Here is a 27,107-nt window from a genome sequence, read left to right as displayed (position 1 = left end):
TATATGTAGACACATATAGAGAGAATAAACCTTACCAGTGCAAATGGGCTCACCACCTTAGGTTTTTCCCCTTTCTTCTGCTTCTTCTTTGCCTTGCTAAAAAAAGTGTGGTAGTTTTAGTGAATTTTAAAATGTACCTCATTTTGCAGAAATACTAATTCAACATATTAATACAGTTCAATTATAATTTTGAAATCATTTTACAGCTCACAATTGTGTAAAATGAGCATGATTTATTGGGCATTCTTGAGATGTTTCTATTTAAATCTTCAGCAATATAAGTAGCATCACCTCCTAACTTCTGTAAATTTAAGTCATGTTCTTCCCAGTTCATCCCTTCAAAGATGAAACAGCACCAGTGGGGTGTTGGGAAGGTGTCTGGTCAGGGAAGTTGTGAACTAAAGCACTGTATAGAGTTGAAAACAGAAGAGAGGAAAAATTTTGTACATAGTAGCTAGAGAATAGATAATTTGTTCAAGGTATGTAAAATGTTGATTGACTGCTGTACTAAAAATATTAAGATAATTTTTAGTAGATGACATAAATGTATCCAATATTTCCATTCCAACAAAATTTCTGTCATAGTTTAGAATTGTTTTTTTAGTCAATACTGTGGACACTTAGTCCTTTAAAGGAAAAAATAAATAGTCCTTTTGCATTACATGAATGTGCCAATCAATGCTAATCTTAAGTTGATACAAAGCTTTCTCTTACTAGGTCTTCCTAGCAAAATCAGTTAAAATAAGACTTAAATAAGAATTTCAATAAAATATAAACCAAGGTAATGAAGTCTAATAAGCTTCAATTCATAATGTTTACTATATTTAAGAATACTTACTGTTTGTCTTCAGATTCATCATCCTGGCTGGCTGCAGTGATCTCATGACTATTTCCATCTGCAGTACACTTCTTCTCATCTTCAGAATGCATTTTAAATTTATTGAAGATAGTTTCCTGTAAAATAATATTTGACTGAGAAATACATAATCTTAAGCTGAGGACAGTAATCTCGACAATCATTTGTTTGAAAGAAAAATATGGGTACTTATTACAATAAGTAAAGTTATTAATATCATACATTGCAAAGTGAATATTCAAAATGCACAAGTATAAAAATATTGAAAGAAGTCCAGAGGTTTGGAGTTTCCTTAGAAACATTTATATTCTGTATTTACCCATTTGATAACTCTGTCATTTATTGAATTTCATTTGAATGATATAAGAATAATATTTTCTGCAATGAAGCACAGATATACAAAATAAATGAAAAATTAAATATGTATTTAAAAGAATATGCAATTAATTAGATTTGGTTTAGTTATCAGTGAATTTATAAAATTCACTTTAATAGAGGTTTAAAATACCCCTCCAAACTACAGACATACCGTGAAACGTTGTTCCCGGTTTGTGTCTACTCCTCTGAAAAATTATTCAAACCTGAGCAGAATTAATATGGTTAAGGACATGCAGCATGATTGGACTTTGCTCCTGTTATGTAAGACAGACATAACAAATAGCCTTCTCTTGGATTTTTTCCCACTCCAATAGCCTCGTTTATCTTGGATAGTAAAGTGTATGCACTTTGGACTGTACCTCCCTTTTCCTAAAGGGCATACTAGTCCTCGAACGCATGCATATTTCATTGTCACCTGGGAAAACAAGCCTGAATACTTTATTCTTCCACCAGAAAAAGTTCCCTGTTATAGGTACTGTTGTATTAGTTATGCCCTTACAACTGAAAGGAACTCCACTTTACCTTATTAGAGATGTTGCTGAATTCTCGAAGTAATTGTTGCACTTAAGGATGAATCCATTCTTGAATACACAGTGAGAATGAAATCAGGTAACACCAAAACATTGTTTTAATCTTTTGCTTCTTTTCCCATCTTCTAAATCTAATCCAGGAGAACATTACCCATCTAGCATGAAAGAAAACAGGATTTTACTATAGTGCATATAGTTCCTCATTTGAGTAACTGCAGAACAGCAAGATGAGTTTCAGACTCAGTTTAGAAGTGTTTTGGAAATAGCTCTGGTCAGCAGAAATGTGCTTAACTAGTATTCTGATTTTTTTAATGTATGTTTATATTCTAAACTGTTTGAAATGGGCCATTTGTTTTATTGTGAAATTTATTGTTTTTATCAGTGTCTGTAGGCATTACTTCAATGAAAATAACAAATATTTTAGACAAATAAATCATTTGCACTTCATAACACTTATTTCAATATATGTATTAAAGTAGACATGTTTAACACTTTACAGAAGTAAAATTTAGGAAAAATTAAATAAAAATACTTGTCCGAGAAGACAAGTAGGTTTATATTAATTGCTCTGTAGGTCTTCTATCTCTTTACTTACACAAAATTTACTTAATCTGATAATTACCCAGAATAAATTATTTTTCTTCTTTTTTGTCATTTCTGTAATCTCAAAATGTTAGTGAAACAGTATTTTTATAACATTTTGAAATAGTCTTATCAGATTGAGAATTACTTTAGAAAGGGTAGTTTATCATTGCCAGTTGAGCAGAATATAAAGAATTAATAAGTATTATATGTTTCTCAAAAGTCATTGTGATATATTTATATAGAAGTCCATCCACAGCTGGATGGACTGGGAATACTGGGTTTCAACCTGTGTCCCTAAATGCTCTCCTGGACTTCATCTTAATGGACTGGTCCAATTATATCAGTGGGAACCAAAAAAACTAAAGTAAGAATCTTTAAAGAAAAATCAATTGATAAAAAAAAAGAGAAACGGAATAGTATATGCATTTCTTTCACAACTGTTTTGCCTTAAATGGAAAATAGAGAGAACTACGAGATCTGTCAGAATGCTCTGTTATCTCATTGCCATGTCTCAATGCTATTGCAGTGCAATCACGATAAGAAACGGAAATAGAAATAAAACACAAGAGCAATTTTTACCAGAGTTTCTCTTGCCTGCATACAGTAACACAAAGAAAATGAAAGACATTGGTTTTATCACACTAGGAGCTGAATCAACTAAATTGATATTAAAAAGTGGGAAAATTGGGGAAGTACAGTATTTTACATCTACTTAATAAGATACAAAATTCTGTAACTTCTCTATAGCTTCAGGAGTTTGTTCAGTCACAAAGCTCCACAACTGCAGTGAATTTGAAATCAGAAAAGATCATTAAATCTTTCTTCTAATCTCTTGTTTACATCTACTTAATAAGATACAAAATTCTGTAACTTCTCTATAGCTTCAGTCACAAAACTCCACAATTGCAGTGAATTTGAAATCAGAGATCATTAAATCTTTCTTCTTATCTCTTATATCTTGTCTAAAACTGATAATTTGGGTGAGAATATACAATTTCAGCCTGAAGAGATTAAATCTGTAAAATAAACCAACAACAGTAGAAACTGAAGCATCACCACTGCATATTACCTGACTATATAAAAATAGTGTGGGTGAACATAGTAGCTGATTTACAACCAAAATGTACAAACCATCTAGAAACAATGTAAGTGCCAGTCAGTCTAATCCAAGGAGAAATACTTTCTCATCCAAAGTCTGGCGACTAGTTTTGCTCTAAATACATTAGCAGGATTCATAAAGCCAGTGTTTGAAAATTCAGATCAGTTACTTGGTTACATCAACAGCTTATGCTCAGCTTTACCCAATCATTGATATAGTCAAGGGGAATTTTTAATTCTATAGGCCAAAGACTTGAAGCATGACAGCTTGTATAGACATTGTGTGTATCAAGTAGACATTGACTAGAAGCTAAGTAAGGATGTCTTGAAAGCAGAGTGTCCTGATCATTCAATAGTTCAAGATAAAAGTAATCGTGGTTCTTGGTTTTTTTTCAACTTCTACTTATTAGTCACAAAATTTCTCACAGAAGCGGGGTTTAAACAGAGATGACTAATCTACGACCTTTGAGCTATTTAAGGCTCATAAACAACTTAAAATTCCTCCTCAACCCAGTTTGTTACACTATGATTAGAAGCAGAGATCTGCTAATATGGGAACCGTTGGACAATTCAAACCCCTTGCTGCAGAAGCAAATAAAGAATGGCTGATAAGTTTCATCCACCTGGACTGTCTAAAGCTCTGCTACATGTCCATTTCAGCCCTATCTAACAGTAGGTGAGTGGGATTTTATTAAGATAATGACAACTGCAGCTCAAAGAGCTACCTTTATTGAGTTATGGAGTAAACACTTTAAGAGATTTTAGCCAGTTGAAAATTCACTAAAGTGACTTATGAGGTCAGGTAAGCTGGTCTTGTCTAAAGCAATGCCTGTAAAAGAGGAAAATTTCTAATTTTACACCAAAATCTAAAAGTGGTCATAAGTTTGTTACACCTATTGGCTAACTGTTCCTATGCACCATTTCCCATCACAGACATTGTTTAGTTGAAGATAGAACAATACCTCTTGGATATTATAATTTCTGTGAAGCTCTGCATCATCAGGTATATTTTCTATGTGAAAATATATTTATTCTTAAGGTTTACTCAATTCCCTCTTTATTACGATAGTAGTCAATTTCCCTTTGCCTAACATACTTTTATTGTTTCTGCATTATATTCATGCATATTTTTTAGAATTTTAGGCATAAATAATTTTTACGTTTGATATATGTTGAAATGTTCTGTCAACATTGATTTTGCAGACTGAAGCACAGTTAATGCATTTCTCTTACATGTTATAAATGTATGGTTTGAATAATCTCCCTTGGGCACTCCAGTACAATGAGAGATTGTATTGGCACAATAAACTAAACCTTAAATCATTCTTTGAGTCAGAATGATCTATAGAATGATCTATAGATCATTCACCAGACTTTTCAGTATAACTCTTAAATTGTAGTTTGCATGATCATAACATAATTTTTGGGCTGCAGTTAAATTAGGTATATACAGATCATCAGGTACCATACTCACTATTAATTATTTCAGACTGTTTCCATGTATTTAACTATCTAAATTTACTTATCCAACCCCCTTCTTGTGTCAAAATGTCTCATTATGTTATTAACAAACTGACCATGAGCTATGAGTTTCTAATACTGCAGAAAAAGGCATTTAAAAAATAGGGTTCTCAGGTTTTGTGGTGAAGTTTCAACTACTTATGGTTCTAAAGAATAATTTATGTTGGGAAAATCTTATCCCACAAATCACACATTGGATCTATGCATTTTTTTATCTGATGCAGGCCAGCACATCACAAATTGACAGATGCTATTGGAACTACTGACACAGAGACATTAATCTAACTTTTGTATCAGAGACAAACTGTTGTGAAATGATGGCACGATACCTTCAAAATTTGCTAAACAATATCAAGAAAATCTAACATTTTATATACTTATTAACAAATCTAGCAAAGATGAGAAACTGAAGCAAGTACTTCAACATCTGCGTATACTGTGACCAGAGAAAATCACACAAACTATTTTTTTTCTATTTACTTTAAAGATGGAAAGTTGGATTTTCTAACAAGAGTCAGGTAGGGAAAATGCTAGAAAGGATTGCAGGAATTCTGTAATGACCCGCAATGACACTCAACCCTAACATAAATCAGAACACCAGTGAAGAACCTCTGATTTATGGTACTAGAACTCCTGCTGTATTTCAGCAGCCTGTTAATCAGGGCTGGAAAAGAATCATAATCTGTAAAGGGATTTTTCCAGCTTGAATACCATTCTATCAATGAGAATGGTTCTAAATGAAATGAATTATTATACTGTCAGAAACGAACAATTTTGCTTTCCTTTAACTATGCTGTATGCTCAGCTACAGGATAATTCCTATTGTAGTTGCTGGACCTTTTATTTTTCCTGGACGAAGCATGAGAACAAATCAAGTTAATGTAAACATCAAGCTTCTATTTGTGTTTAAAAGGAAAGTCTATTCTGAAAAGCATGTTTTAAAATGACGAAACTCCGCTCTTATTGTCTGTGATTTGATTTGGAGTTAATTTTTTATTCTCATAAGGAGGACTGCCACAAACCAATGTCACTGGATTCCTACTACTAATGTGCTAGTTTTCACCTTTACAAACTCAGTCTTGTGTCTGAAAACATAATCATTACTTGCTGGATAGCTGCATTTAAAGATATATTATTACGAGAGTTAGAAAAATTACTTTAAAGAAATATAATCCAGAACATTAGGGCTTCAAAAATTCAGGACTTTATTTTACAAATGAAAACTGATGGGAAAAGATAAACAAAATTACTTTTTGTGCAGGTGGAAAACATTTTTCCCACTTAAATCTGAACAAAATATATAATACTATGACACATCCAATTTTTGTCCATATAACTTTTCTAGGCAAGGATATGTCTGGTGACATTGTAACAGTACAAGTAATCCTTCCCTCACTGAGTGGCTTTGATTGGACAGCCACTGTTTGCCACGCACAAAGAGCCCTTTGTAAACTGAAATGCACAGCTTAAAAGTATTCAGCAGTTACTGATTAGTTACCACACATTACTGTTTTTTGATAACTTGAATTAATGAAATATTAAACTGAGTGTTGGTATATCCAATGCTCTGTGGGCCAAGATGTTCTCAATGAGGTAGGGTAGAGCCGGTTTCTAGTGCCCCTGGAATGGATCCTCATTGGGACTGAATTACTGACTGCCAAATCCCTGCTTTTCCCTTAGGATTTTATTTCTTTTCATTATGATATTGTTTTTTTCTCTTGAATCCCTGAACTGCTGCTTAACTCCATTTCAAGAGACTTACCTCTGTCTGCAACCTTTCTTACCTTGCAGAACCCCGGTTTCATCAACTTCTTTGCAGCTTTTGCTCCAAATTAGGCAATTTTCTCAAAAGTCTGAAAGATGGTTGCACTTCTGTCTTGGATACAGACAGCTGAACACCTGAAAAACAAGGAAAGGAGTTTACAAACTCACTACAAATGAAATATATAAGTGCATTGATATTATATTTTATAGAGAAATCAAACCTATTGACTTATTCCCTTGTACCATACTATTCAAAGCCATATTTTCTAAATGCCTGCATTCTAGTCCATACTATCTGTGAAACGTCCAGATCACACAGGAATTTATGAGACTGAAAAACCTCTCATTGAGCTTCTTCCCAGTAATACTGAATTTCAAGTTTTTATTTCCATAGCTCCAGTTCATTTTATGTGGAAGACACATAAGTCAAAATGCCATCCTGTCCATCCTCCTTCCTTCAGATCACGTCAAATATTACATATTAAATTCTTAATTTGTAATAAGAATTTAATAACCACCTTAGTTTGTAAGGTGGTTGAATTCTGTACCTCCAGTTAGTTTCCAAAAGGAAAGAGGGAGAACTTCAGACTATATGAGCTGTTGGGGAAGATGAAACAGAAAAGCCTTATAAATATTATTGCCTGGCAAAAGATTTTGAGACTATGGAAACTATAAGCAAGATTGAAAGGAAAGCAAGCTTTGAGATACCTTAGTTACTGAACAACTGGAAAACAATGGTATGGCTGGCTGAAGGTAATCCCTTTTTGATTAAACAATACCCTCTCCTTGCAGACAGGTCCAAGAGTCAGAGCAGACCCTACTAGCTTGGCAGAAGGGGTCCAAAGAGTAGTTTTTAGGGTTTAAAATGTAACACAGTATGGTAATGTAATTATTCTTATAGGCTGTATGCAAATGCTATAGGATTTGTATCTTGTATTAGATTGGTTAGTAAGAATTAGAATATTCAACACAAAAGAAGATTTATTGCATTGTAGCAGGAACCATTCGTTCATTCTCTCTTTACCACGCTCTTGCATTCATTCTCTTTACTCTTCCTCGCTCTCTCATTCTCTCCCTCTACCACTCTCTTTACCTCTCTCTCTTTCTGGCCTGCTCCAAATTGTGGCTGGCTGCTCCAAGCAGGGCTCCTGCACCCACGCCCTCCGCAATAAACCGCATGTGCTGTAAGATTTGTATCTTGTATTAGATTGGTTAGTAAGAATTAGAATATTCAACACAGAAGAAGATTTATTGCATTGTAGCGGGAACCATTCGTTCATTCTCTCTTTACCACGCTCTTGCATTCATTCTCTTTACTCTTCCTCGCTCTCTCATTCTCTCCCTCTACCACTCTCTTTACCTCTCTCTCTTTCAGGCCTGCTCCAAATTGTGGCTGGCAGCTCCAAGCAGGGCTCCTGCACCCACGCCCTCCGCAATAAACCGCATGTTCCAAGACCTGGCTTCAGAGATCTCTCATCTCCATCTGTCCCGACCATCCTACCCCCTGCCACTCCTACACTGAACTGCTTGGAGGTTTTTTGAATATCAAAAATGAATTGTCCTTGGGACAAGTTAGACCTGTTACCCCTTCCCTGTCCACAACAAAGAGGAAGAACTTCTTCCACTTCACTTTACAGTACTTTCAAAATTTTAATGCTGCTTTCACAAGTGTTGCCTGTCGTCTCTCGACAAAAAAACCCAACAAAAACACAAAAACAAAACCCCAAACCAAAAGAAACAAACCTCTCTGCCCTCCCTCCCCTGCTCCTCCCACCCCCCAGTTCCTATAAGCCCTCTGGGCAGAATTCATTCTATTGATCTTTGACATTACTATCCTCTGGACACAAACTATTTCAAAGATTTGGAGTTTTTCAGGAAAGTAGCCCCAAACTAGGGGTTATTTCAATAATAGGCACATATTTCTAATTTCTGTAAGTAATTTGACTTCCATTTTCTGTGGCAGCATGGAAGTATACTCATTTTATTTGATCTTAGACATTGGATTTTGTAGCTGTGGTGAAATGACTGAAAATAATCCTCTCATAAGACATTGGTTATGGCACTGTGACCACATTCTGCATGCTATCTTTAACCACAATCAAATTGCCTTGTTCCTTTTTGATGTTTACTGTAAAACAAATGATAGTGCACTCTAAGGTAAATGTGTTTCTACAGGCAATTGGATACAGTGCAGACACATTCACAGGCTCCAAACCTTTCAAACAGCCACAACCATAGACAACAGAGGTAATGCTCCCTCATATCATTTCTGCTTCCAGAAACATTTTCCACATGCCACACCTCTATCTCACATGTCAACACCAATGATGCCTGACAACAATCCAGGGAGACTCACGGGGAAGATTCCAGTTATGACATCAAGATATGTCTGCATGTGATCCTTTTGCAAGAAACAGTTCTAAAGAGACTGGAGGAAATAGCTCTTCACCAAGCAGGACTTCAGCAATTACAGAATCAGATTTCTCTCTTTTGTGACCAGCTACATTGTGGCTACAGTAACTGAAAAGGCAATTAGTCTTTCTAGTGACTCAGATTAGATACTTTCATGTCTGATTGATCTATCTGCATCTTCTCTAAGTCCCCATTTCCCTAATTACATACAGGATCTTTAATCTTAATTTCCATAAATTCATCATAAGATCATTAAAACGTATTTTGATTGCATCAAAGTTTGTAGTTCTATCCGCAGATATTATCCTTCTTAAGGGAAAAACAACATTTTCCCATATACTTCCCACTGAAACTTGAATTTATTAGACTTTGCATAACAAATCTAGGCATTTTTCAGGGCATTTTTCTTATTCATTTTTTACTGATGTCTAAGTATAAACTTTGTATAAAAGTGACATAACATATTAAACAGTAATGCAATAAATGAAACTTAAGAACTGCTAATCATGATCAAACTCATATTAGTATTAGTAAATTTAGACCTTCCTTCCAAGAAACAGAAGAAAGCACCCATATAAGATATTTAACTAATTAGCAAGCCTCAGAGGTCTTCCTCAATGTTCCTTCCCTATGGGGACAGTGAAATCACAACATGTTTTCCTACTTCCCAGACAGAATGGAAGATAAAGGCTGCAGGTCAGAACCAGAAGGACTGGCAGGTGGCTCCCCAAATGTTGATATTCATGGGGACCCTTGGATCACAAGGCTTTGGACAGTGTTGCAGCACCACAAAATTATAATTGAAGGAACAAAGTGATCTCTGCTCATATTCCAACTTCCTCTGTCTTTGCACTCTAGACATCCTCCTTTCTGACTCAGCCCTGTCATGACCTCTGTGCAGTTTACATTCTGCTCTCATGCAATGACACGTGACCCTGTGTGAGTGTCACAAGAGTAAATGTAATTCCTTGATTTGTTTTTATAGTCAACAATAAATCACGAATGATTAACAGCTCACCCTGATTAAGTAAAGTGTTCAGAGCAGTCCTGTTTCTATAACACCACTCACTGAGAACACATGAGTTTCTTAGTCTGGAAAATGTTCAAGAAAGCAACTCTCAGCATCTCATTCAAGCACCTAGTCAAACCAAGATACCCCCTACTCTAAGAAGAAATCTACTCTCCTTGCATTCATTGTCTGCACCTGGCATACAAGGAATGCTGCTCCAGTAGAAATTAGGGAACCTAAGGCAAATATCCCAAGGATTCAGAGATTCCCTGTGGGCAAGGTATGCTTATTAAATGCTACTGAGATTCCTCAATGGGAGCATCCTCTGGGGTACTCTGAATTGTCAGTACTATGAAGCAGAACCAAATTTAGAAAACTGATCTTATTTACACTACCTCTGGTGAGTATCTATGGGACTTGGCATGCAAAAAGGTCTTTTTATCTAACCAATAGAAGAAAAAACCTGGCAGTGACTCCGTGTCATGGGCCATTTGCAAAAGACAAATTACAGGACTTTTTGTGGTCTCTGAAGATGGATATATTGCTAAATTATCCCACACCCTAAAGAAGACAAATGATTTCTACAGTGACCATGCATGGCTGACAATCAGTACATGAAGACAACCACTGAGCTGGAAGTCATAAGCAGGTGTGAACAGAACCAGGCCAAGTCCTATAATGAAAATGATTCCATGGTATGGTGCACAAGAGGGAGGAGAATGTATCTGCCTAGGTTATTTATGGAACACCTCGGTAAGAAAGATGGTTATTACTGTTCAGGACAGGACCAGAAAAATTTCTCACACACTAATGGCATAATCTAACGTGTATATGAAATGGTATGTTTACAAGAACAAAAATTATTGAAATACAGTACTTCATTTTGTTCCAATATATAAATGACAAAATCTCTTTCTGAATACTGGTGTGATGCATTGTTCCACAGAACAGACTTACGGCCTACTTTCCTAATAGATGTCCACCTATATTCATATATCAAGCAAATGGAACTATATAAGAGGGGTAGGTCTCTGAGGAAAAGCACATGTACATGCTTCCCTAAGGCCAAAAAATGAAGCTAAGTCTAAGTCATCAGAAGTGCATGGTCTTTTCATGCACTGGGGGTTGGATTGTGTTATCGCATTTAATTTGTTGCAGAGTTCACCTTGCTCCTTTAAATCTAGCACTAGAACTGACAATTTCCTCTGTTTCACAAAAGGGCGAAGCTGGGCAAGCAGAATAATGCTTACCTCAAATTTCATAGCAAGATGTTCCCCATAAACATTTTAACCCCAAGAACAGTAAAAGTTATCTTGCTCCTTTTTTATGTGCCACCACTATGGCTGTCATCAAAACATCCTTTGTGCTACCACAATATTCATAGTAGTGGCTATTCTGATAATGGTAAACTAAGCGAACTGATCTCCTCCCAACAGATCACATGGATACAGATAAGGACCTGATTGTCATGCCATATCAGATGACTCATATATACATTAAATGTTAAACCATGATAGGAAATAGAAGAAAAGAATAATTATGTTGTTCAACTCTGAAAAATCCCCTTCTTCTTCATAATATTTAGATGAATTCATGAAAAAAGAGGGGTGAACAACAGAAAAGGAGAAATATATATGTCTATCTTCTATATCAGCAAAATATGAGTGGAAATAATGGCAAATCTTACCAAAATCTTACCTCTGTTGTGCATCAGTTTTGATCTAGCTGATAATCAGAAAATTCTGGCTTTTGTCTCTCTTCAGATCTGGGTGTATAATACTAGTCTAATGGTGTTTAAAAGTAGATTCTCAGTTTCTGATTGCTAGGTTTACCTTGCAGTTTTTGCAGTGAACCATTTACTAACTTGAAGACACACCCTGAAAGCTTGACTGCACAGATGGATTTTTTCACAATCAGAAAGCCATTCTACTTCATCACCAGTCACCCAGAGCACAACTATCAACTATACATACAAGGATAGAAACGAAACTCAGACCACAACTATACTGAACATTCAGGTTAAAGTGACAACAAAATAGGCTTTTATGATCTAGTTATGATGTTCTAACCAAAACAGTGGTACAAAAAGAATACGCCTTGCTAGTTACTCCTGCTTGGGTTGTGCTGCTCCTAAAATGTAGGAGATTATTATAACAATAGTAGCTGACTTTACTGCAGAGCAAGCAAGAGTATTTGCTTAAAACTTGAGGCCACTGAATTCAGAAATATTAAAATGGGGCTTTTGGGACTAAAGGATTAGATTTCCTTAACTACTAAAGATTGCACAGCCTCAGAATGGAGTATGATTATCAGCTCTACTGCAGGAACAATTTCTAAATTTCTGTAAGAAATTTAGTAGGTAGATATCTCAGAATAGTTATGTGAACAATGACAGGAGACTTGGCTAGCAGGTTATTCCACTTAGAATGCTATGAGACTGTAAAATACTGTGAATCCTGGGCTAATTGTTGGTATTGTCATCTGGGAATGTATCTGATCAAATAGAACCACTGTCTTTCATGTAGCAGTGGTACAAGACTTAAGCTAGCAAGATCAATTGGGAATCCAGCAGAGCTACAATGGAAAGAGCTGCAAATTCAGCTTCAGCAGGCATGGACAAGGAAAATGGACAAGGTAACAAAGGTAAGAAAGAAGACAAGGAAATCCCAGTTCTGCGAATCTCTTAAAAGGTCTACACACTGTAGACATTACAGACTGTAATTTTCAGAAATACAGCCTTAAACGATCCCCATTCTCCATTTAAGATAACAATAAAAAGGGACAGAAAAGGAAAAACAGTCTTCAGTGTAGGTTAAGCTCTTTATGTAAAAAGAGGTGGTAATGGTAACTTGAAAATATTCTTGGACAATATGGTAAAAACATCCTTTAGCAGACACCAATGAAACTGCACGAAGAAAACATGGTAACAGTCAAGAAAAAGAGGCAAAGATTTTAGAAAATTGAATAGAATACATAAATTCCTTGCTGGCTCATTTTGTCAAGCAAATAAAAAATCACAAGGAATGAAAACTACAGAAAATAATAGGTCCCTCTCAGCAAAGCCCTCAGACATCATCTCTTCCTCTCAGTCACAAAGACTAGGGAGACTCTGCTGTCTATTTGCCCCTGGTCTAGTGGTAAAATTACAATATAACCAATGAAAATGGCCAATAACCATATCTGTCCTGGATGGTCAAGGGAAGAACATTAGCTACCACTAGTGCCAGGATGTTAATTGATAATGTAAAGTCAATAACCACTCTCCTCAACAAGTATTTGTTCCAGCTATAGCCCAAGAAAGAGGGAAAATGATAAAACTTACTGCATTTTATGCATGAATGGATGTTCAGGTACCTGCATTAAGATCTCTGCCTGAAGTTAAATAGCTGCCAAGTTCAAGAGTCTCCTTCTGTTTCTTCAGGAATGGGAGGATCCCTTTTAGGAACACCAGGGAATTATTGGCACAGCCTTGTCAAAACAAAATGGATTAGCTACAGATTTTGCTACGGATGTTTGTGAAATTGGGTCTGAACAGTGGGAGGTGAGGGTGGAGTGATTCCTGCAAGTCATTGATGCTTTGTTATCAAGAATCCGGAGGAAGTAAAAACAGTGGATATTTGGGTAACAGAATTTCCTCAAGTTTTGTGTGTCTGTAATTTAAAATGTGAAAAAAAAGAAATTTTGTTTTAATGGCAAAGGAAGGACTCCAATCCACCATCAACAAGTTTACTGGTAAGCAAGATCTTAGCACAGAAAATTATTATTTTAACATCCTATTTGTCCAGGGTTAGAAGCAAAGAAAAAAAGATAAAAAGTGAGACAATGAAATTTTGGGAATATACTCAAGAAGTAGCCAGCATTACTCAAAACATAGGTTTCAAAGCTAATAATGACAAAAATCAGTACAATCTAAAGTGAAATACTCAGATTTAGGTTGAAGGAATGGTGATGCTGGCATCAGCAAAGGGTTAGAACTGACTGTGAGAGTCCATGCATGAAAAAATTGTATTTGTTTCACTTTTGCAGCTGCTTACATTTTTGTGAGAATCATATTTGCAGAAATGAGTAAACCACTAATCAAATTAGTGAAGAAATCTCACAAAAAAGAATGAAAAGAATAAAAAGAAGTAAAACTGCACAAGTTCAAATGCTGGTCTTTAGATGCACATTACTGTAAGCTGTTTCATGTTCAGCTGGCCACTATTGATCTATATAGTGCTGTTTAAAGAACACAGAAATGAAACTATTTTACTTTGAGATTCTTAAGATTTGTGGGAAAGAACCTGTATTCCTTATTAAAAAACATGTTTAGCATTAGTATAGGCAATTAGCTTTGGATAGACATCACTAGAGGCTGCTTTGCAGCAGTCCATATCACACATGCTCCAATAAAGTACATATCACACATGCTTCACTAAAGTACATAATCAATGGAAAAGTAAAAACTGAAGTACAGAATCAGTGGAAAAGTAAAAACTGAAGTACAGAATCAGTGGAAAAGTAAAAAGTGAAGTACAGAATCAGTGGAAAAGTAAAAACCTAGGCCAGCTGGATACACACTGGCTTTTATAAATAAGAGCTTTCTGTAGAATAGGGCAAGACTTCAGCTCTATAGTGGTTTTAACCACTGGAAAGAACAGAAGTGCACTTTACCTTTTTATGTGTCTCTCACCAGATATAAGCTCCGTTACTGACTTCGTGCCACAGGTTATTCAGCGTGGTTCACAAATGGCTCCAGTTTTTATCAAAGGTATGGAAAATCCTCTATTAGATATGCTGGGAAAAATAAAAAGAACTGTTTGCCTTCACTCTGCACAAGCAACGGAGCCACAACCTCTTCTAATGATGGTAAAAGAGAAACCCGAAGGAAATGACCTAGCTTCATACTTAGTTTCAGACCGGATACATCAAGCTTTAACTATTTGGCTACCAGAGTAAAATAAAAATTATCTACAAACACAGAATGGAAATCTGGTAGCCTCTCCATCATGGAAAGGAAATCCTGAACATAGGTTAATAAACACAGTAAGGAAAAAAAAAATACAGGTCATGTAAAAGTTTACCAAAAAGAAACATACAGAGGTAACAATATTGGAATAATAGTCAAGCACACACCCTTGCCAAGGCTGTGGTAGTCACAGTAGATTTGACATTGGAAGAAACACCTAGTTTGCAAACAAACTGAAGAAAATCATACAAAGTAAGGTATAAAAAGATAGAACAACTTTACAACATGGAAATGAGGGTTAACGTAGGATAAGTTTAATAACTGGAGCAAAGTAAAATAAACCAACATCAATAATAATAATAATAATAATAATAATAATAATAATAATAGCAGTAGCAATAATAATGAAAGGGAGAGAGAGAGAGGGAGGTAAAACCCAGGAGAAATAAGTGATGCACGAGATAACTGCTCCCCACTCCCTAACTGATGTTCAGCCTGTCCCTGCGCTGCAATCAGCTCCTCCCAGGCAGCTCCCCCACCTTATAGGACATTCTGTGGTAGGAAATATTCCCTTGGCCATCTCGGGTCAGCCGTCCTGACTCTGCTCCCCCTGCTCCCAGCTTCTTGTGCAGCTCTTCACTGGCAGACCATGAGACACTAAGAAGTCCTTGACTTACAGTAAGCACTACTTGGCAACAGCCAAAACATCAGTGAGAAACATCAGAAGAAAATTAACTCTATCCTAGCCAAACCAAGACAACGGGCTAGGATACAAACAGCCCACACCAGAATATGTGTAGTCCCACCTTAGTCCCACATACCATGTAAAGTGGGAGTAAGCACAGTTTCCTAATTCTAGACTCACTGACAAAGGTCATTGAGGTAGTTCAGTAAAGAAAACTATATAGCAAGTGCACCACCTTGCAGGCATTTATCATTGTATTTTCCAGATGCAATTTAAACCAATAAATTTATCTGAGACAAGGAACATATATTCCAGGGAAAATCATCAAGAAATTATGTGGAAGCCTGTGAAGAAAAGAAGGGCTCTGTGTTGCTGTGAACTTGCAGTTCAAGGTAAACTGAACAGTCCAATGGATCTATAAAAATAGCACTGAGCCAAAAGGTGAAAAATTACAGAAAGGTTTGGGATATTGTGTCATCTTGTCATTGTAATGACCTGTGAGCCACAGCTTCTCCCAATTTCATGTGATTTAGAGCTATGCCTGGGAGAAAAAAAGTCTGCCCAATGTTTTAACTGAGGAATAGCTACTGACCCTATCTAAACACATGGACAGAGATTAATGTTGCTATAGCAACTCAGATGGGAAGGAATACTCAATGCACCAATAAACAAGCAAGAATGAACCACTACTTTGCAGAATGGCAAGGAGGGTGGTGAGTAATGTTGTATATTTTCCGCGCAAGTTTACAGTCTAAACTGTAAATGGGATGAACTAGCTCCAATTATAAACAAGGCGGGATCTTACGTAGGATAAGATAAACTCATAGGCAGGATCAAGATAAACTCATAAATGGAAAATAACCTAAATAGTTGCAGTTTAAACTTTAATTATGGCAAGGTAAATAAGCTAACAAAAACAAGAATGTTATGTTATAAATGTTGCTATTAAAAATTAAGAGTACATAAGGGAAGTCTCACCAGAATTATAGCCAGCAGAAAGGCTTTTAAAAGAAGCAGCATAAATTAATTATTAAGTTTGTCTGAGTGAAGTTTGCCTGTTCTTATTTTTATTATTAACTATGTTAGGTTCAAAATTGTGACTATTTGCTTGCATAACAAGGGAAGTAGTAAGCACCTGCTCTTTATTGATAAAAGACCTTATCTGTAGTGACTGGTGTGGGAAAACTCTTTGGCACCAAAGACAATGAAAACATTAGATACATGTCTTCACTACTTTAAAATTGTGGGAAAAAATGTGAGGGCTAAACACAAGCATTTATGTTCCATGATGCCAAAATTATATTGTGATTTTAATTAATGTCTCTGATTTTAAGGGAATGTATTATGGGCGCTTGAATTGGTATATAAATTTAACTTGGATATTTTATATCTATTTACTTGGATAAAAATCAAAGTAATGCACAACTATTATAATGGAACCTGAACAACCTGAAATATGAGTGGAAATCATCAGAGACAGTTAGACTAAGAGAACCAGAAGTGAAGTAAAGAAAGTGTGAAAACCAGAAGTGAAATAGAAATCAAATTTTTTTTTAAAAGGCAAACATTTACTTCACAACATTTTGTTCTTGGTGTGGTTAACTTTTTTAACTAAAGAATCCAGTGGAGAGAAAATTCAAAATTTTATATATACAAATACTATACAGTTGCAACGAATTAATTAGAGTGCATGTTGCTGTGAATAAAGCATTTACTCTGGCTTTCCTAAGACAGAACAGATATACTGCTTTTATTAAATGGTCATTGCAACACTGACCCAGAAATGGATTTTGTGTGACTGAGTACAACAAACCAAGATTTTTTTATGGATACCATTTTAGAGGGAGTAGGAATGGTGACTGGAATTTTGAACACAATTATATAGAAATTTTGACTTGAGTTATCAAAACTGGAGCATATTATAAGCAACATTCAACCCCCAGGAAATAAAAATACATATAAGTAAATAATTGAATATTATTTATCTGACATGTAACAATGTTACAAAGGAATAAAAATATGGATAGAAGTAGCAAAAGTAATAGTTTTAGAGAAAAAAAAAGGCACTGCAAGTAGAAAGTGCTATTACATTATTAAACGATCAGTAGACTCTTTAAACAGTAATCACCAACACACATCTTATGGGCAATCAGAGTGTAGGATGACCAAATAGTGTCAACTATTGAATGGAATAGAGATGTAATTTTAGGACAGATGAAGGCCAAGATCCTATACTGAAGAAGGCATAGAGATGACTGTAAAACAGCACATGAACAGCCCACATTGCTATTGCCTGAAGAGATCAGTCACCGTGTGGAAGGAAAGGGGCATTACTGATGGGTTATTAACAGATTCAGAAATGCATGTAAGAAACAGGGTTATAGTCACTGTTCCTGTCCCATAGAAATGCAGTGTCTGAAGAAGGCTCCACAATGGAAACAGTATTACTCCTACAGTAGCAGTAGCTACTTGAGTTTGGACCCAAATCGTTAATGATTCCAGGATCTATGACACCTGATACAGATAAACATAATTGTTTCTTTGTATTTCAGTAGAAATTGTCAGAAGACTGTGCTTTGTGTAGAGAAATAGGTATGCCATGCTTCTCATCAATATAATTTTGGGTAAACCTTTGCAATGTTCACTTACACCAGCAGAATTATAATATCCAGAACATCGGCACCCTGGGGATAACTGGAATCTTTATAATAAAAACATTAGGGAATCACGGAAAACTGAGCAAATAGCTAAAAAAACCCTGTCACAAGTAAGCACCAAGAAGTAAAAGGACATATTGCTTCAGAGAATCATCAACCACTAAGATCAGGAAAGAATAAAGAAACCTCGAATCTACTATGGTAATTTAAGAGGACAGTCAAGCACGGTTAAAAGAATCCAATATTTTAGCCATAAATCATTGCCTGTGTATTAACTAGATGTCTTTTTGTTCCAGCTTGCAGTATGTCTTGTAGTGTGTGACAGAAGACCTGGGGCTATCTGGAGCTATACAATTACAAAAAGACCTACATAGATTTTGCAAGAAAATCACAAGACTGAAGCAGGGTGACAGTGCACTTACTTGCTCTGAGGCAGTACCTAGCCTTGAGCCAGCAGAGTGTGAGACTGTGGGTTCAGAATCACAGAATGGTTGAGGCTGGAAAGTCATTTGGTCCAACCTCTCTGCTTACAGAGGGTCCCCTACAGTCTATTACTCAGTATTGCACCCAGATGGCTTCTGAATAGGTCGTTTCCCTACCAGGGAAGGAGAATCCACAACCATTCTGGGAAAGCTGCTCCAATGCTCATTTACCATCACAGTAAAGAAGTTCTTCCTCATATTTAAGGTGCAATTTCCTGTGCATTGGTTTCTCCCCGTTGCCTCTTGTCTTATTGCTTGGAACCACTGAAAAGAGCCTTGTCCACCCTCTTGACATCCTCCCTTCAGATACTCATAAACATTGGTGAGGTCCCCTCTCAGCTGCCTCTTTTCAAGGCTGAACTGGCTGAGCTCTCCCAGCCTTTCCTTGTAAGAGACATGCTCCTGTCCCCGAGTGATCTTCATTCTTCTCTGCTAGACCCACCCCAGGAGCTCTATTTCTCCCATGTACTGATGATCCCAAAACTCAACACTGCACTCCACATGTGGCCTCACCTGGGCTGAGTAGAGGGGCAGGATCACCTCCCTTGCCCTGCTGGCAATTCCCTTTCTAATGCCCCTCAGAAAACCATTGCCCTGCAAGGCCACAAGGGCACTGCTGGCTCATGGACAGCTTCTTGTCCACCAGGACCCCCAGGTCCTTCTCCTCAGAGCTACCTCCCAGCAGGTCAGCTCCTGGCCTGTACTGGTGTGTGGGGTTTTTCTTCCCCACGTACAGGACCCTGCATTTGTCTTTGTTGAATTTCAAAAGTCCTGCTCTGCCAATCCCTCCGGCCTGTCAAGGTCCCTCTGAAGGGCTGCACAGAACTCCAGGCCATCGGCCGCTCCTCTCAGCTTTGAGTCATCAGTGAACTTGCTGAGCAGGCATCTGGCCTTTCATCCAAGTAACTGATGAGCAAGTTAAACAATTCCAGTATTGAACCTTGGGGGACATCACTAGACCAGCTAGACCCTGTGCCACTGTTCAAAACCCTCTCAGACCTGCCATTCAGCCAGTTCTCAATCCACCTCACCATCCACTCATCCAGCCCACTCTGCCTGAGCTTGCAAGGCATGGGGAATTGGCAGGAATCTTGCCAAGGCAGAAGATTTTAATGAGTAAGTGTCCTAAGCATGACACAATAAATATTTGCTTGCCTTGAACTCAGACAGAAGTACACTAAACCAGCAAACCCAGTAACAACAAACTAGCATTTTGTGACATAGCTAATAATACAAATAATATGGAACCATAGAGGGACAGAGAGTTACGGTATAGTTTCACAAAAGTGATACAGAAAAACATTTTCAAGTAATAAAATCTGAAAAATAAGAACTAAGGATGCAGAACAAGCAGGAAAGAAGCCTGGCAAAGTCAAAATTATTGGTAGCAGACACAATCCTCTGCTTGTTTTGATTGAGAAGGGGTGTTGAAGATTAAAACTTCAAGGATGGGAGAGGAAGAATGGGGAGAAAAATCATTCACTTAAGTACTACTCTTACTGAAGAGCTCTTACATCTGACCACCCCTACAACAGTGATTCAGACCCTTGACAACTACAACAGCAATCACCACAGCATCCATATATTCATTGCATAAAGGGATATATTGCTCTTGGATGTGTAGGAAAATCATGTCAAGGTTTGAATTGCATACCTGTGAAGAAAAGAGATCTTACATTTTTTTATCTTCTATTACTGATCAAATGAGGCCACCAAGTGGCAATGTAAATATTTTAAGTCACAAAGGAAAAGTGTAATAACTTTGAATAACGTAACTTTAGAATATGTAAAAAGAATAATCAAGAGATATGAACACAGATCAAATTTTATGTGCCATGGCATAAAGCAATATCTCACAAGTAATCTCCCAAGCATAACTGTTAAAAGCTACAGTGTTTAAGTCATGATGTCTTGAAATATTGCTGTCTTACTCATTTCAGGCAAGCAACTTTAAACCAACTTGCAACAAGTTTTAAAACTCAGATTGAAATTTACGTCTTCCAATCTTAAATCACAAACATACTTCATATTTCAGTGTTTCATATTACTTTTCCTTGGCCATCTCTACTATGATGATATAATTTTGTAAAATTCAGGTTTGCTCTTATTCTCCTTCTGTTCATGACTGCCACCCAAATATGCTCTAAAAGACATATGGTACTCTGCTTTCCTCCATTCCTTTCACTCCTTCTACAGAACTAAGTATGAGCAGTATGCCAAAAAAAGAAGGTGGGTGGAATTCCATGTTCTAACATGCCCTCAAACCTGTCTTTTAAAGGTACAGATTTTCTAAGACATAAAGATAAGGAATAATTCAAAGGTGCAAGATCTACAAATAATCTGAAAAATTAACCCATTCTGAGAATTCTTGTAGGATAAAGCAATTTGGAAAAGTGCAACTACAACTTCAAATTATATCTATCATGTTTCAGTACAAAGATGTTGGTAAATCAGATATTCGTAGATACCCAGATATGCTGCCAACAAAACAAAACAAAACAAAACAAAAAGCCCAGCAAAGCAAAAAATAAGCCCAAACAATTTCAAACCATGACACTAAAAAGAGCAAGCGTGTATGCCTCCTATATATACAGAATCACAGAATTGCTCAGGTTGGAAAGGGCCTCTGGAGATCATCTTGTCCAGACTCCTGCCAGGAGAGGGTCACCTGGAGCAAGAGACACTGGAACATGTCCAGGTGAGTTTTGAATGTCTCTGGAGAGGGACACTCCTTGACCTCCCTGGGCAGCCTGTGGCAGTGCTCTGCTGCCCTCAACATAGAGAAAGTTGAGGTGAAACATCTTGTGGTTTAGTTATGGTTCATATGCAAAGCCAGGCAGCTGACTAGAATCCATGAGATGTGTTCTGTACTATCAGTACACTCAAAATTACCCTAAAGTGCAATAGTAAAATATATCACATCTCATATCAATTCGTGTTTTGCTCCTGAGGGAGTCCTATGTGATAGTTTGGGATAATTTTCTCCTACTGTAAATGACAATGCAGTGCCAACTTGTGGATTGATCCTGGTCAGCAGCTAAGGCCCACAAAGCCACTTATTCACTTCTGCTCAGTGGGATGGGAGAGACAGAACTGTACTGGAAAAGGAGAAAAACTCGTGCGATGAGTTAAAGACAGTTTAATAAGTGAAGCAAAGCAGTATATGCAAGCAAAGCAAAATAAGGAATACATGTACTGCTTCCCATCAACAGGAAAATCTTTAGCTGTTTCCAGGAAAACAGGGAACAGTTACTTGGGAAGACAAATGGTGTAACTCAAATGTCCCTGCTTCTTCTTTCTCTCCCTGAGTTTTTACCACTGGACACAATGCCATATGGTATGGTTTCTTTTATCTGTTGGAATCCGTTGTCCTGGATGTGCCTCCTAACATCTTCTTGCACATCCCCAGTGCTTAAACATCTTTGCATCAGGAATTTTTCCCAATATCTGTCATTTGTTGCAGCTTCTGGCAATTTCCCCTTGTCTGTTTGCTCTGCACTCCTCAGAAAATCTCTTCCTCGAACCTCCCACTGGCTAATTGAAGGCAGTAAGATTTTCCCTTAGTCTATTTTTCTTACAGAGAGGCTTTAAAAGTTCAAGACTTACCACAGACTTACACATTTCCTGATAAATTTATTGATCTTTCCAAAGCAGCTGATGATATTCAAATTATTATTTTTTATTCTTTTGAAGTCTTCTAGAACCTTTTTATATTTTATACTTTGATAAGACAGTAGCTGAAGACAAACTATATTTGAAAGAAAGCAACAATTTTTAAGGAAGTCCATTTACTTGAGGACTAAAACTTATTAATATTAGAACCTAAGACTTGGTCCACCAGATAAGTCTGATTTAATCTTAAATCTATTTCAAGTATAAAAATAAAAACTTGTAGTTTCTGGGGAAAAGGTAAAGAGAGAAGATACTTCTGGTTTTGATATATGTAGAAAAGTTCTCCTGTTTTGTTTTTGTTTTTTTTTGGTTAAATATTAGTAACTATCCAGTATGTATGTTTAGCATTAGTTCAAGAACAACAAACCTGGCAGCTGAAATTGCTCATCTGCAGAGACTAAACTTACTTCAGACTTAGCTTGAATTGAATTGAAAGTTTACTCAATCTGCATAAATCTCTTAACAGAAGCTACAGAAACAATGGGCCTTTAAAAAGTCTGAGAAGAAGAAAGAAACCAGAATACAGGCTTTTAATTTCTGAGAAGCAACAATTAACACAAGCAGCATTTCCCCTTGAGAGCTTGAAAGAAAAAGTAAAGAACAACAGCTTGCTTCAATCTTTTACTAGTAGAGCCATTTAAAATTAACAAAAAAAGTATTATTTGTAGAAATAATGTAGAAAGGATACCCTCCTTCAGATTTACCTATGCCTCTACTTTTTTATTATGTTTCTGGAGCAGAGTGGAAGAGAGGCAGAAACAAAATTATGAACTACCTTGCAATGAATTTGAATGGTAATATGCTTGGGGAAAAAAACACTCAAGCAAGGAAGAAGCTTTGCTTTAGAGAAGGCAGACAGCTTACTTACCATTACCTATCAAGTTCAATGAAGATAAAGATTAGGTCAAGTTTACTCAGTTACATGTTGAGTGAGGTGAGAACATAGGATATGTTATATACTCAGTTACATGTTGAGTGAGGTGAGAACATAGCATATCAGGTAATATATTATGACCTTGGAAGTTTTGGTAAGCAGTAATACTTGAATCAATTTATGAGATATCTTCTGATGAAAAAAGTTTATATGCTACTACATTTGAAAAAAAATAGGCATCTATATGGGAATCTACTTTTCAAACTTTTATGTCAACATAATTCTCCTTCATGTAACACAAGTGTGCTGGACACACTACTAGTTTGACAGGAACTGTCAGAAATAGCTTCATATCTACAAGGGATATTATCCAAAGAAACTAAAATTCAATGAGGATGTCAGTAAAAGAAAATTTTATGTTTCATTTATAGAAATGGGTAGGTTGGAATTTAACAGATGTATTTACGAGTATTATGTATGTAACTCGGTAGAAGGAAGAGTTGTGCCAAAATTTATTTCACCATTCACCCTCATTGCAAACAAATAAAGTTTGTAAATCAAACAAAATTATTTTCTTAGGCTGAAAGGGAACTTTCTCCCATAAAGGAAGCAAATCAAATTAATCCATGCCATTCCACACCACCCCAAGTAACCAGCCAAATCTACTCCTTCACAGCCACAAACCACAATTAGTTTGCTGCTGGGCTTTTTTCTGCAGTGCTTTGTCTTCTCGTCTTCCAGAGACATGAACTTCACGCAATTCTGCGTCTTGATGCCAAGGCAAAGCTCTGTAGCCAGAGCTCTTCCGAGCACGCCTTAGATCAGAGCTGGGCCAGCTGTAGTTTGGTGGCAAAGTGTATTCCCACTTCATTCCCGTATTCCCACAAGCACGGCCCGTAAAGCTGGTCTATTTCATAAAGCACTGTCCAGCACTGTAACAGACTGCCCAGGGAGGTGATGGAGTCACGTCCTGGAGGAGTCCAAGAACCGATGTGGCACTTAGTGGCATCTAGTTGACACGGTGGTGTTCAGTCAAAGGTCGGACTCCACGACCTCGGAGGTTTTTTCCAACCTTGTGATTCTATGATCCTAATTAACGACTGACAGCATTTCAAACTCTAAAAACTACAGCCAGGGAAGTTCTCGCATTCTAGACGCCAGCGGGCTAAGAAGGGTGAGAACTGACAACAACTGAAGGAAGACCACAATTTCACAGATGCTGGGAGAGCCGCAGAGCTCCCTCGCGAGCCGCCCCCGCCGGGGGACCCCGCGCGTCCCCGCCCGAGCCGCCGCTGCCTCGGGCGCGCCGGGACCGGGCAGCGGGAGGAGCAGCGGGGAAAGCACGGGGGCCTCCTCATCCGCTTCCTTCTCGTCCGCGTGCGGCGGCGGCAGGCGCAGCATCCTGGAGAGCGGGAGGCCGGGAACAAAGGCTCCGCGCCAGCACCGGCGGCTCCACCTGCCCTGCCCAGCGGAGATGGCGTCCCTCGGCTTAGGGGGGCTCAACGTCTCCGCCCGGAGGAAGAGCGTCCCGTCCCGCAACGCCGCGGTGGAGAGGCGGAACTTGATCACGGTGTGCAGGTGAGCCCCGGGCCGGGCCCTGCCCCGCCCGAGGGGCCCGTTCCCCCTCGCTCCCGCCGCAGCCCGCGGGGCCCGTCCCTGCCCCGCTCCGCACAGGTGGGTCGGGGGCAGGACCGCGGGCACAGCCCCGGCGCAGCCCTGTCCGGGGCAGGGAGGCCGATGCCGGCCCCCGCGGGGGTAGAGCAGCCTCCTCCATCCATCCTGACTCAGCTCCTGGGAGCGTTCGCGGGAGGGTGTCCGGGGGCAGGGGTTGATCGGGCAGTGCCGCTGCTGCGGGGCGTCAATGGCCCCTTCTGAAGCGGGGACTGACCGGCTTGTTCCGGCACCACGCTTGCGTTCTCGGGCGAAAGGCAGCGCTGGACTCGTGCGGGCACAGCTGCTGTAGCTGCCCTTCAATTGACGCGGCCGGGCTCGGAGTTGGTGTGATGAGGTTTAGAGTTAATGTACGGGATGTACGCGGGGAAGAGGCTCAGGCCGCTGCGAGCGCGCCGGTGCCGCAGGACCATCCCGAAGAGGCTGCGCTCCGGGATATTTTTATCTACGAAATCTAGATCAGGAAACCTGCAGTACTAGAGCTACTGTATTCAAATTTCTTTCCTTCTATTTTTTCTTTTCTTTTCTTTTTTTTTTTTTTAAGCATCTTAGTGCTGAGCTTATGCAAGCTTAGTAGCAGTTCTATGACGTTCCATTTAAGCGTTTGCACTGCTGTCACTGTGGAATTCATGCAGCATTTCCAGGTGTGCAGCAGTGACGTGTAACGTCATGCCAAACTTTTAAATACGTGGATGTGCTGGTGGCAATGGCTCCGTTCGGGCATTTGTTTCAATTGCTCAGTTTTGAAGTTATTAAAGTAATTTGAATATTATTTGGGAAAGGTTTTCAACAGATTCATTAAGGTTGTGACATAATTTAATTCTCACAAGTCTTACTAAAGTGACAGGACAACTATTAGATAATTTTGTACCATCATCACTTAATGCTGTAGTAGGATTTTTAAAAACCAATACAACCTTATATTTTCCATACTTTTTTTTTTCTTTTATGGTATACTGTTAGCAGGTTTTACAAAGTGTGACTCTATCATTCATGTCATGAATTTGCTTCAGTATTCCTTCAAATCATAGTATCTGTGTTTGAGTAGCATCAGTACTATTCTGTCTTTTCCTGGGCTTCTATGCTTATCTCTGCTCCTACCTGTGAAAAAGGTACACAACAAAAAAAAAATTTAAACAAAAATTTTTATCAAACCTGCTGTAGTAGCTTAAATAATAGAAATAGAAGTTGTCAGTTTCGCTGTTGTTAGAGAGATGCAGATACTGCTAATCTGCGTGCTCAGGAAAACATCAGTTTTATCAAGCAATCACACAATTGTACAGGATATAAACAGTTCTTTTTAAAGGAATATATTGTATTCTACAGAACTTAGGGGTTTTTTTCTGCCTCCCACTCGAGAAGAACTCTTCTGTATTCTGTGCTGTTACATTGGTTCTTTTGGTTTATTTGATGTCCTTGTCCTGAAGTTGAAGTGATGGTGTAATATATTTTAAAATGCTTAGAAATTTGAGGGAATTCACTTAAACACATATAAAACAAAGAGATACTGCAGAAACTGCTTGAGAATGGTGTATTTTTATGATTTTCAGCAAAGTGACTTAATTTTGCTTTTCTTCATAAAACCTGAAGTTATCAGTTTGTGAATACAGATGAAAATGTGGAAAGAATGTTAAGGAGTAAGGATTTGCATTATTATGATGTATATACATTTATTTATATTTTTATTTTGCCAGTGTAAGAGTGTTTAAAATATCTCTGTGCTTTACTGTAGTTATTACACATTTTCTATTATAGAAAAGTGTTACTTGTTAGGAATAGCCAAGTTAGTATTGAAAAGTGTAAAATAATAGTCCTTTCCAATCAGAATTCTATGAAAATAAGAAATTTTTCTGGTAAAAAAATAGCTCCAGTCAATTGATTCAATCAAATTTGGATGGTATGGACTGTTCCCCAGTGAAGGGGAAAGATCACAAGGAAGATACTCTTCTGAGTTACCATCTGTTA

The 27,107-nt window shown here is 37.8% G+C and overlaps 2 protein-coding genes across 2 annotated transcripts in view; one reads left to right on the top strand and one right to left on the bottom strand.

Moving 5' to 3' along the window:
• Nucleotides 1–14,985, bottom strand: part of ABCB1 (ATP binding cassette subfamily B member 1) — a 50,464-nt gene extending 35,479 nt beyond the window's left edge. Inside the window, exons 1-5 of the mRNA XM_039711203.1 lie at nt 14,807–14,985; nt 6,753–6,867; nt 1,757–1,919; nt 839–954; nt 36–96 (exon numbers count right to left, since the gene is read on the bottom strand). Of these exons, the coding sequence (XP_039567137.1) occupies nt 36–96; nt 839–930 (153 nt within the window). The 5' untranslated portion in view covers nt 931–954; nt 1,757–1,919; nt 6,753–6,867; nt 14,807–14,985. The remainder of the gene's footprint in view (nt 1–35; nt 97–838; nt 955–1,756; nt 1,920–6,752; nt 6,868–14,806) is intronic.
• A 9,736-nt stretch (nt 14,986–24,721) lies between these two features.
• The window catches only part of RUNDC3B (RUN domain containing 3B), a 52,482-nt gene continuing 50,096 nt past the window's right edge, over nt 24,722–27,107 (top strand). Inside the window, exon 1 of the mRNA XM_039711329.1 lies at nt 24,722–25,049. Coding sequence (XP_039567263.1) covers nt 24,946–25,049 — 104 coding nt within the window. The 5' untranslated portion in view covers nt 24,722–24,945. The remainder of the gene's footprint in view (nt 25,050–27,107) is intronic.

Source organism: Passer montanus, unplaced genomic scaffold (assembly GCF_014805655.1).
Source record: "Passer montanus isolate IOZ18808 unplaced genomic scaffold, ASM1480565v1 scaffold10, whole genome shotgun sequence".
NCBI lineage: Eukaryota > Metazoa > Chordata > Aves > Passeriformes > Passeridae > Passer > Passer montanus.
The sequence above is the reverse complement of the archived record's forward strand: the minus strand, read 5'-3'. Positions and strand labels throughout refer to the sequence as shown.